General features: G+C 35.4%; 1 protein-coding gene across 1 annotated transcript in view; it reads left to right on the forward strand.

Moving 5' to 3' along the window:
* adamtsl3 (ADAMTS-like 3) overlaps window positions 1-13089 on the forward strand; it is a 133653-nt gene that overhangs the window by 73504 nt on the left and 47060 nt on the right. Inside the window, exons 5-7 of the mRNA XM_066701487.1 lie at window positions 3372-3417; window positions 4971-5207; window positions 9530-9656. Of these exons, the coding sequence (XP_066557584.1) occupies window positions 3372-3417; window positions 4971-5207; window positions 9530-9656 (410 nt within the window). The remainder of the gene's footprint in view (window positions 1-3371; window positions 3418-4970; window positions 5208-9529; window positions 9657-13089) is intronic.

Raw genomic sequence — 13089 nt, forward strand, 5'->3', positions numbered from 1 at the left:
ATGAAGTACCGTAGCAGAGCAAAGTGTAGGAACAGCAGGAGAGGACCACTCAGAAATTACACACAATAGCATGTGAAACAAATGAGAAAAATACATAACAGGGGAAACATTTGGTGAAATAAACAGCGATGGTAATTGATGAGATTGATTATTGGCTGCTTTCAGGTGTCAAGTTTGGCATGAACAATGCACCTGTGGAGAACCAAAGTATTTTTTTATCAGACTATTACACATAAGGAAACAAAGTGTGGATTTCCACCAAGTGTGATGTTATTTGAAAAATATGACATGTACTGTACTCTCTGTGGACCACACTGTTATATGGGTAGAATGTGTGAGTGATTTTATATTTTTCTAAACAAAATAAAATAAATCACATTTTGGTAACTGTATACTAACTGTATTGTGTTCTTAATTTAACACTGTGAATGAGGTGAAGTTATTTCTGGAATTAGAATACTTTCTGTATTATGCTTTAAGGTGATTTTCAAAATTTCATTCTGAATTGACAAAAAATATTCAGATGGATTTTGGTAGATCCGATACATGTTGAAACTTGATAACCGCCATGACCATATGGCATGTCATTTTGCAGGGCTGATAGTCTATAAATGTTTCATGGAAAAGTGCAAAAAAAAGGATTTAATGCTAAATATCCTATATAATAATTGGGACAGAGAGAGAGTATTACATTTGAGCTAAAATTATACATTCTTATTCCAACCACCTGCATTCCTTGATTTATTTTCACAGGGATATTTATTTCAAATGTAGCAGAACAGTCTGCAAAACATGTTGTTTTCAATTTGCATTCCTTCATAGTGAGATTATCTGAATAACATACATTCTTACAATTACTTTATTATGCTGAGTGTAACCCAACCTGTGGATCATCTTAGTGATGTTAAATGCAGAAAGGTGCAGGTAAAAAAAACATGTGATATCTTATTAAAAACTCTGTGAAGTGATTCTGCAGAAGTGATTTTAAAAACAAACTAGAGGAAACCAAACATCCTTTAACAAGTTTGATTTGTCTTTGACTGTTGAATGCTCTGGCAAATTGAAGTAAGGCATGTTTGATTAAAAGCAGCCTTACAGTCTCATAACAAACTATTATTTTTGGGGTATACATGATTTATAGATGTAGATATTTATACCAGTATAACAAAAGATTATATTAGCTGGAACATTGGAATTGATGTAATTTATTGTAATGTTTTGTCAAAACAGACTCATTGTTTATTAAAGGTTTCCTGTTTATTAAAATGTTTTCCCAGACACTTACATTCTATATATACTCACTAGATATATACAGTATGTACATCACTAATATAACAATGCCCTTACTATAACACTCTGGAGAGCAGTTTTACCACAGTGTTCGAGGTTTTGTATATTATTAGGTACAGCAGAATTAGTTGATGTAAGAAATATTTTGTGAGTAAGAGTTTGTTACTGTTACTCCAGATGTCAGGCTTAATTTGTCTTTGTGTAGCTTTGGTGCCGATAGTTGACGCCAGATTTGGTAAACAAATATGTGAAAGGAGCACAGCTTTCACTCTTTTGGATGGTCACTGGGTTTTGATGTTTTGAGTCTGTAATCAAAATAAGATATAAGAAAAAGAAGAAACATAAGGAAGTTACGTCTCTGTATCTTAAATAGTCAACTGAAAAATTGAGCAGCAAATAGGGCCTGCGTTTGGCAATCAGTCAGTCATTAGACTTCCTTTAAACGGACATCCACAGAACTTGCCAGAGTTCAGGTTAAGCTGGCGGATTGATTGTACTCGGTTCATCATGGCCAGCTCTCCCAATGACTTTGTGATGCCTGCCGAGCAGGCCATTGCATCTGTTGAAGTGCAGTCGAGCAGAAAGGAGCAGGTGTCTGGATTTAGCTTTAATAAACCCATCTGTAAATGGTAAAGACAGTGGGGGAAAAAGAAAAAGATTCAAAGAGTTTTGTTCAAATGTAATTTTATTGACATGTTGCATTATAGTCTCTCTAGTCACAACAAGAGATACAATTCATATAATTAATAATTAATTCAAGAGTTTGTCCTGGAACCTCCTCCTCTGTGCCTGTAGCCTCGTCCTTTCTGGTTTCAGACCTAAGCCAGTTTGGCTCCTTAGGGCTTTGATTCCTCTAAAAATAAAATCAAGGGAATAAACCCATCGTTGTCTGCAAACTTCTAGCCAGGAGTAGAAATAAGATAATTCAGTAATCAAAATACATGTACATCATACAGCTGTTTTGGACAGATAAGCCTAGCACCACAGTGAGGGCGATCATTTTTCCCATGGGTGTTTGTGCATTGTTCACATGAAAACCTCTATTGCTGAACTGGAAGAAGATGATAGAAATATTTAAATAAAATGAATAAGAAATGTCTGACACTGAAGCTTAATTTTCACTTTGTCTTGGTGGTGGTTGTTCTGTGTGCTGGTGAATATGTTATAGATTTCCTTGAGGGAATGTTATTAATTGTTTCGTTTATAATAAGACATTCCTATTGTGTCTCAGGTCTGGGTTTTTCTTGGAGCTGGCTGAATGACATTGGCATAGTGTCTGGCCTCACACTCATGTGGCTGCTGTTAGATTATATTGTATTACTCTTACCCCAAATTAACAATACTGCAACTTACAAGAGGGAGAGAACAGTAACGTATCTGTGTATATTTGTTCTTTGACAGTAGGTGTGCCTGTTATTTTCTCATTTTTAACTGTATGCAGTGTGCATGTATGATTTCTTTCAATGTGAACATTTTTCATTTTCTCTATTAGTGTCTTTTGCACTGATGCGAAACAAGGACAATTTGATTGAGTTTGATTTCCCTTTTTAATCTTATGAAGTACAAATGCGGTTATTGGAGTTAATTTAACAAGACCCGGGTTCTCAGGCTGTTTCTTCTCTTTCTTGTTTGCCTTTGGTGGTTTAAGCTCAGCAGGGGGTTAAGTTAGTGTCTGACTTGATTATGTTGAGGCCTTAGCAGGTGATGCTGACTCCAGGTCTGGCAGGTGAAACAGACTTGCACATAATTCAAAATGAAACAACTGTCAGGATGTATTTCATTCTCTGTCTGAGAAACATATACTCATGTAGAGACATGTGTAAAATGTGGTCCTGTATGCGTGGAACCGAATTAAGGAACAAAAGACTATATTTACATGTGTTTACCATTAACACAAATATTGTGCATTTATTTTGGAAGACTGTATTTTCTGAATGAAAATGTATATGTTACTATATAGTTTACTTTATATATAAAGTATAAATAAACAGAATAGTTTGTATAATTATTATTAGTGTTATAACAGTCAACCTATGCTGCATTATCAAATGTTATTAGATTTTTTGTATTTCTTGTTACAGGAACTGTGAAGGTAAAAATATAAGGTACAGGACATGCAGTAACATGGTAAGTAACATGAAATTACATTTACTATTTCTTTTTCTTTATTTGTGTGCTTAAAACGTTTATTTTGGAGCGTTGTTAGATATGTGCTTTGGCTCATTTTTAAGCCAGGTTCATGTTTTTCTGTGCAGAAAACATCAGCAAAACATAACATTTGCCCTCTCTGCACCAGAGGATACTGATATATACATGGGTAGAGTGAAGAAAAAAAATACAACCTTCAAATTGTTTAGAGACCTGAGCATTTCAACCGCAGAATATGTGGAAAAGCCATCGCCAGTGAAAGTGTGGCTTCCTGTTTGATCTAACCTGCAGTGGATCATTTTCTACTGAAGCCGGTAACCTCAGGACATTTAATATATTTGTGGTTTAACATATGGCTTCTAAAGATTAAACATGGGGAGCCTGGTTCTCTCACAGGTAGTTTACCATTACAGTCCTGACTTTTTTATTAGGCAGAAGATCTGTCTTTACGTTATATGTCAGGAATGCTCTGGACTGTCATTCACATTTTTACCGGCTTACCATATGCTAAAGCTACATCACTATTTATGTATACAGATGATGGAGGAGGAAGGTGGCCTGCAAATGTCATCTCCATAGCATAATTGAGTCTCTCCATCTGAGACTGATCTCCATCAACTCTATTTGGGGAGAAAGGAGGCCTACCATAATATGCATGCCATTTTAATCAACAGGAGAAGTGTTATTGTACTATTGAAGTGGTTTCATCTGGATTTATTATAGACTAGCAATGATTTCAATCAGGTCTAGTGGGAAGTGGTCCCAGCATAATATTTACAACATTTCAGTCAAGAAGATGAACTAATAGGTTTAAGGCAAAGCAAGGGTTTTGTCTGGGTTTAAAACTGGCAATGAAGACGTCTTTGATAAAGCCTGCATTGTGTTTTTGTGTGATTTTTGCAGTGTGGAATTTATTTTTCTTTATATAGAATATGAAAATGTGTCATTGGGTATTAATCCAGGTCCTTGAAAAGTTTAAATCAAATGTTTCTTCTTATATTTGTAAGATATAACTCTAGACAACATATATAGTATTAAGGGATTGATAGTAAAGATTGTTTAGCTTGTGTTTCCTTCTGCAGAGCCTTCCCTTGTCCTGGATTCTTCTTCTTCTTCTTCTTCTTCTTCTTCTTCTTCTTCTTCTTCTTCTTCTTCTTCTTCTTCTTCTTCTTCTTCTTCTTCTTCTTCTTCTTCTTCTTCTTCTTCTTCTTCTTCTTCTTCTTCTTCTTCTTCTTCTTCTTCTTCTTCTTCTTCTTCTTCTTCTTCTTCTTCTATTGTATTACATTAGTTTTCCCCAATTCAAGGCCAATCAACTGAACCCCAACCTTAGTGAACATCAACATTTCAAGCCAGGCCCATATAACCCTGAGTTAAGTCTGTACAAAGTCAGCCCTAATCATAACCAGAAAGTTTACTGGCCTGGACCAAAATATAACCCTATTTCAAATTTAGCTAATTCTGGAGTAGGTAATTTATTTAATTACCTCATTAAATGTATTTAATTCAATCTAATTTTGGATTTTCGATTTCAGGACTGTCCTGCAGAATCTGGTGATTTCCGCGCTCAGCAATGTTCTGCACATAATGATATCAAATACCAGGGCAGCACATATGAGTGGGTTCCGGTTTCCAATGACCCCACAGCCCCCTGTGCTCTGAAGTGCCAGGCCAGAGGAAAGAGCCTGGTAGTGGAGCTGGCACCCAAAGTACTCGATGGCACTCGATGCAAGACCGACTCCCTGGATATGTGCATCAATGGGATTTGCCAGGTATTGTTAATATGTTATTGTATTCATGCTGTGCTTTATGTTGTAATTGCTTTTACACATTACTTCAGTCTCTTGTACCCCCAACAACTGTTCTGTTTCCTCATGGAAGATACTTGATATTTTGATGCCAGAAATTCTTACTGCATTGGATTTAAAATGGGCTGTAAAATTTTATCTCCATGTGCGTATTAATTTGTTTTTCCAAATGCTGCCTCTTATGAGCCTCTTTCAAATTATAGTTTTGGCATGTGTGTTATATTGTTGTGCAACAGATACAAAATAAAGTAGAAGACATAAAATACAGAGACCAGTCAATAATATCAGTAACAAGCCAGTATAGAAATGTATAGAATGTTGAGGACTCTATTACTAATTAAATATTTATTTATTAGCCTAAGGTTTTATGGTGTTTATACTTATAATACAGCTGTAGTTTAGTTTAGTTTTTCTTGCTTTAACCCTTTATCTGCCTTAATATAATGCTTCTATTTCAATCAGATACTAGTGGTCATTTGTTTAAATAATTGGTTACCATACATATGTACATTACAATAATTGATGTATTTATTGTATTTTATTCATTAGACTTTCAGAAACTGATATTGATAGCTGTATTGTTCCTCTAATATTTGATACATTAAAGGGATTAAAGGATATTACAATCTGTTTTTGTTAGCAGTTTTCTCAAGGCATCCTCGATATATGTTAGCAACCGCTTAAAATCATTCCACAAAGGACCAGTTTATCTCACCCAGTCAATCTTCATTATGACAGCAACGCACTGCCCAATTCCTTAATGGCATAGGAAACCTGGCTACTCTCCACTGCAGTAGCATTTCATGTGGTTATTAGAAGAATTAAAAACCCGTTAGCAAACAATCATCAAACCATTAACCATAATGTGTAGATAATGAAATATTAAAAAATACAGCAACATGTTTTATTTGTAATACAAATTTGAGCTGCATCGCCTTTTAACTTTAATACTAAATGATTTCATGAATTTTGGGGTACTATAGATTGCAAATGGTGTGCATTTATATAGTCACAGCAGTCCCATTCATACTGGAACTGATGGAAAGACCAAGCTGTGTTATCGGTTAACAGCAGACTTCCATTTTAAGAGAATATAAAAACAAGCAGACGCTTTCATTGCTAATTGTCTCTGCAGAAAGATGACCCTTTATGCATCCACAAGTGACCCTGCACCAGACAATTTGCTGGTTGACAGCTTAGTTAACATTTGATCCCTCTGTACAGTATTAATGAATATCGCTGCGAGACGAGCAATGATAGCCTGTGAAGTCCTTGAGAGCAAGTTATTTATAGTAGATACCCCCATAAAAACTGGCCTGCAATGTAGCCCTATTAAAGAAGAATGCATGCCAGTGGTTGAGAGGAACTCAGCCCTAATCCCACGACGAGGCCGTTTTCATTTTCCATTTGACGATGAACAGACCCTGCTGTCTGTATAAAGAGAAATTATTAGTTGTTTTCTTTTCTTTAGCAAAAGTACAATTTATGCCCATTTTTTTCCCATATACAGTAGATGTGTGAACATATAACATTGTGTGGAAACGGAATGGGAAAATCTATTTTTTATTACATACAAAATTTATAAAAACAAAAGTACATTTCATGCACAAACCAGGATTTCTTGTAATGATTTAATTGTCTTTTTTTTTGTAAAACAGACAGACACCGAACAGCTGTCAATATATGTTGATCTTGGTTGATCTTTGGAATTATAATATAGGCAACAAGAAAGTCATTAATCAGAAATAAACACTCTGGTATCTTCTAAAAACCTCGTAATCTGGCTCAATCATAGAACAGCTGCATTCATCTAACTGAATGAGGTTTTGAATGATGTTTAATCTTATTCTTGCTCATTGCTTAGTGCTCATTTAAGAGAACCCACAGTGATTCATGTGAAGTTGTTATATTACTTCCAAAACATTCTTATCAGAAAGAATTAATTCTGAAAATATGGTAAATTGCTGTGTTTTGTACGAAAGCTATGAAACAAGCTTTTTAGTTTATTTCTTAGAATACATTGATCTTTGTTACAAGCTAGAGAGTAAATTGCCTCAAATAGTACCCAACTATTTTAGTGCTTCTGTCTGCTGAAACTATTTCTTATTAAGACGTTGTTTGTTTTCGGACAGCCATTCCCATGCTTTTAAAGGAAAAAGCTACATTTGAAGTTAGCAGTTCAACTGTGAAACTTTACCAAATGCCAACATTCTTCATGTGCATAACTCGTAAACCTTAAGCTGTGGGCTGAATGATAGTGTTTGTGGTGAGATATTCCAAACTGGTTTTGATCTATGGGTTTACACCAACATAACCACAGGAGAATTTAGCTATTATTTTAAAAGCAGATACTTGCTTGTGTGGTCACCAGTGGAAGAGAAAATCAAGTCTTTCTCACTGTTTTCAAAGGGAGTCTTGTTTTGCCGCTGTATTTGCATCTGGAGAAGACTTTCTTATCTGTAAAGGAAACACTGATTCACTTTGTCCAGTGTTTGTGCATGGGATAATGACTGGAACCTGAAGAATTCTCCACCCCTTTCTTGTCTAAAACCATAGGCTTACAGAGCAGTGTGCTGTGGAAAAAAAAGAGAAAAAGAGCAAGAAAACTCTACCTAGTTACTTGAGTAAGTTGAAAGTGACGGGGTACCTTGGAAGAAACAGAGAAACTTTACCAAATGACTCCTGATGAAATCCAGGTTCTGTTACAATTCTAGAATACATTATGTTAAATAACAAGAACATTGCCGGACACAAAAAAACCAAAACAAGTGACATTGAAGTTGAACAGAGTAGCTCCAATTAGGGACCCTTCATTAAATCGAATGTGTTTTCAAGCCAGTTCGGAGATATTTAAGAGCTGTTAAATATCTCTGATTAACACTGTTTTTTAATGTTTTTTTTTTTAAGTTTTGTTTTAAACTTTGCACACATTTCAAACTCTTTGGCGCTGTTTTCCTTTAACAGCTCCCTCAGGTAAATAATGAGAACTGACATGAGAAGGATATTTTTTCTACTCCCAGTATTTCCACATACAATCAAGAATGAAGAAATAAAAAAAATAAAAATAAAAACTATAATTTCAGAGACACATGGAGTAGTATATGTAGGCTGTAAGACAGTATACAATAGAAACATTTGAAATGCGATAAAATAATAATAGATGTTTTTTCCAAAAACAAAACTACTTTTTAATGTAATTCCTGATCTATGAAGGAAGGTTTCTAGACTATTTTCCACTTCACTGTATAGTGGAGTAATTAAGAGCTTTGTTTCTAGATCATGACAGAGCTGTTTATTTTATACTATTCGCTTTAGATATAATACTATTCACTACACACCTCACAAAGGCCTATGTGGTGTTTATTTTTTAAGCTTTATTCTCTTCAACCATGTTTTAATAATAATAATAATAATGGTAAAATAGCTGATTGGCTTGGTTTGAAAAGACGTTTGCCGAATTTGGAACACCCAATTGAGTTCTGCTGCGGGCAATTTAGAGGGACTGTGCAGGGAGGAGTGCCAGCTGCAGGTCTTGATTGAAAGGAAAAGAAACTAAAGTTGGTATGAGAGTCTAGTCAACGAGGTTTGGGGATCAAGCACATGAAAGAGTGTAACTGGAGACCTAAGAGAAGTGGTCAATGCATTACTACGGTGTCTCCAAAGGGTAGCTAGCCAGGGAATTATTAAAGACTCACACAGAAAGTTTATAGGATCAGATATTAGTGTGCTGGCAGCTTCTTCCATTTCTTTACTGACTGCATGCAATAGGAAAGCTTCACTGTCAGCCTGCCTGGAGATGTCTTGATAAGACTTTCAGACAGGATAGATGAAATGAAGCTTTCATGATGGTGGGGTCTGGGTATTACAGTTACAGACCTGAGGACTAGACATTCTTTCTTTTTTCCTTTTTAGTTACAGCACCGTGTTTATAGTAATATCAGCTCACATCAGTATATATTGAAAGTTATGCCCCTTAAAGGCACTGGGGCAATTTCTATTGGTCTCTGTGGGTTTCTCAAACAAAAATCTTCAATCTTGATACATTTCTAGTCTCCTTTTATGCAGAACAAAGGCAGATATCGGTCAGATCAGTGGTGGTTGTTGGTTGAAGCTGCAAATAAGGAAGTTGGCTGTATTTTGACAGAATGAGGCCAGCATCTTACAGAAAAGAAAAAGTGTGTGTGTGTGAGTGAAAATAATTTGAAAATAAACAAAATTCCCAAATCCTGAGCCTTGTGTACTGTGTATGGGGCCCTCCCTCCTGATTATCCTATTGTTGTTGGCAGGCCGTGGGATGTGATCGTCAACTTGGGAGCAACGCCAAGGAAGACAACTGCGGTGTCTGTGCAGGAGACGGCTCAACGTGCCGGCTCGTTAGGGGACAGACTATGTCACACGTCTCTCCGGAAGAATGTAGGTACACAAGGAGTTCACAACCGCTGTAAAAATATACTCGGTCTTGCATAAACAGCTCACAGGCCCACTTGCTGCATTTTGGCACCTGCTTCACGGACTTTGTTTTCGGTTTTCGGTTTGGTTAATCTCTGTACAATATTTTCATTATGGCCCACATTCTAACATTTATTTATGAACATTGTGATATTTGTTTTCCGTTAGGCCTGCCTGGTTCCCAGACTCAGCACACCAATACACATTTTGAAACGAATGCTTGTTTTTTTCTTGTGGGATTCATAATAAAACTTTATTTGAAGAAAAACTCATAATTCCTATTTGGCTGCCTTTTTTTTCTTTCTCTCAACTGTAATAAAAACATTTTAGTTTAATTGGAGCTGGTAAAAGACACTAAACATTGAAGCACAATGGCAGCAGTTCAGTGGATGAATTTTCAGTGGTTCAAAAATAGAAGTCTTTCCAGATTTTCTATTAACTGCACATGGGATTGTATGGGGTTTCATAAGCTTCTGCACTCTAAGTATAAATTCATAAAATGAGAAGTATGTAAGTGTGGCGTACTTTATTTTTCAGTAATCATATGAAAATGGTTTTATAGTAATATAATTCAGATACTTCTAAAACTGCATTCCTCAGGTGATACTGTATATGAGGATTATATTGACAACATTATTAGATACTTGTAGGAAAAAAATGTGTTAAACCAGTGATACCCACTCTTGGTCCTGTGGAGTCACAGGGCCTTCTGGTTTTCATTTCTCCTAAGCTCTTAATGAACTTCATTGAATCAGTTATTTACCTGAATGGCCTAAAAGATATTGAGGATTAGAACTTCTTTATAAAACCTGCATAGCTGCCATTCTCTAGGACCATGTGTGAGTATAAGAGGATTAAGCTGTTAGTAGTTATGTACCCTTTTCACCAAATGTTTTTCAATAACATTTATGTTTGTATTTTGTATATAGATGTTATGTATGACATTTAAGCTATGTTTTCATAAATATTTGCCTTCTGTAAAAGTTAAAGCAATCACACACATACTTAGAAGTATTTTGTAGTACAACTGTCTTGGAATATGTATTTGAATTGTTATTGCAATCATGAGCATAATTCATGCTATGACAGTATATAAAAAAGTCTGTAGCTAGCAGGTAAAATATTTGGCTTTACATTCAATGGTTCATACAAAGTCTACCTCAAAGCTCAGTATAATGAGCTTGGCTGTCACATCATTACTTCTATAAGATATTTAAAGGCTGGAATTTTTTTTATAGTTGCACCGCAATTACCAATGCAGTGCATTTAAAATGTTTCTTTAACATGAATCATATTAAGATCATTAACTATAATTGCTAATCAAAGCTGTCCAGACATTTGAAATGAACTCTTCTCATATCCCGGTAAAAGGGGCGTGGCCTAACCTAAACAAATCCACAGACCACACCCTCTTTCACTCTGAACTGTGCCATGGCACGTCCTTTGTTTAATGTTGCACTTTGAAGAAATACCTTTTTTCCAAAGTGTGTTTTTAATGTTTCACAGACATAATTTCATGAAAGTTGTTTATGTGTGGTAATAAATAATCCTCAGTCACACCACTATATTGGTTTTAAAACGTTTTTCATATACTTTGTAACCATTTCATGATTTACTAAGATTTTTTATCTAAGCAGATATACATTTATTTTTGAGAGTTTGGGCATTCACCAACAACCTAGATCATTCTGCCAGTTGTGTTAAAATATTTTACTTTTCCACAATGACCACAGTTACAAAAAAAAAAAAAGTGCTCCGAATGGCTGAACAAAGGAATACTGGCACATGTTTGTATAATGGCAGGCTTACACATTTTCACAGCATCTAGCTATTTGTTTTAAGAGGCTTTTTTAACCAAATCGTGGAGTAATTCAATACAAGCACATTATGCTCTCTCTAATAAAGCCAACCTACCTAATAATTCACCTTAGTCTGTGATGACATGCAGGCTTCCTTTGAGATCAATGGCAAAGCTTGCGTAGTCTGTCTCAATATAACTCCTGTAACCAGATATTTTGCTCTTTCCAAGGCTGCTGTTTTTTGGAACATGGGGTGGGGGGTTTCACTGCATCTCTGCCCACATGCCTCCTGTTCTGTGAGAAATCTAATGAGTTGCTGGTAATAACATTCTAGAAGTTGAATTCCAACAATGTGGAGATGTGTTCAATGCATTCAAAATGCAGAGATCATAAGTAAATAAGGAGATAACTTTCATTGCAATCTTTCATAAGAGTGATTTTAGAACAATTTAAATGATGCTGTCTTTTTTCCTATGAGTTCATTTCTAAATTCAGCTTGCTTCCTCCTCACTTTTGATATAACTGGAAAATTAAACACCATAGAAAGATCTGCTGTTACAGAAATGTACTGGAAAAACAAAATCTCATTCAGGATCTAATGGTGCAGTTTACTTTCATTGATAGATCCTTTACCTGGTATTATATAAATATACATTTCATTACACACACACATGCAGACACACGCATATATCTTATTTTATTTTATTTCATGCAGAATAACTATCTGTTATTGTTGCCAGATAGTAGAATGCTTCTCAAAAACATTTTTGGGCAATTGAAATACAAGTTTTGTAACTGCATTAAACATATTTAATTACACCCATAAATTCCAAGCTCTAGAAAGTTTGTTTCCAAAAGTAATTATTTTAGGGCACCAAAGAGATTGGCAGATCTCCAGCCTTGCTTAGTTGTTGGCAACACAGTTTTCTGCCAGAAGGAAAAGTTGGTTTCTACCTCTGCAGAAAATAACATTCATATTCATTTCTCCATAAACCTCACACCTTGTTGTAATGCGATTTGCTTTCAAATGCCTTAAGTACTTAAGGTGAGGATGACTTTTAGCTGTTCTGATGTACATGGAACATTTTTGCGCAGTTACAAATTTGGAGTGAGTTTTATATAAATAAATATATTTAAACCAATGTCTCTTAAAGAGGTGTATGAACGGGGCATTCCTCACCAACATGTTATAACAAAACTCAAAACACAAGTACAAGAGCAGGTAGGTGTTCATATCACTGAACAAGGCCATTTGACTTCAACAGTGGCACACTCACTCTGCCTAAATGGCAACATTGTTTCTCGTAATGGAGGTACAAATGTATTCTCTGTTGCACATTAAAACACACAATCCTAAATCCTAAAGACAAGGCAGTTAAATGTTTTACTGCAGAATATCTCCACAATCTTTCTGGGATTTCTCTTTCCTTGTAAAAAATAAAATTAAAAATACAGCCAATATGCTAATGTTTCCTAGAAAAACTAGGTTAGTTTAATCAGTGTTTTATCCTTCTGTCATCTCTCCATCTCTCATTTAAGCTTTTGAAAACTATGACGCATTGTTTTTAGGATTTTAATTCGCTGACCACAAGTGGTTT

Source organism: Amia ocellicauda, chromosome 4 (assembly GCF_036373705.1).
Source record: "Amia ocellicauda isolate fAmiCal2 chromosome 4, fAmiCal2.hap1, whole genome shotgun sequence".
NCBI classification, from domain to species: Eukaryota; Metazoa; Chordata; class Actinopteri; order Amiiformes; family Amiidae; genus Amia; species Amia ocellicauda.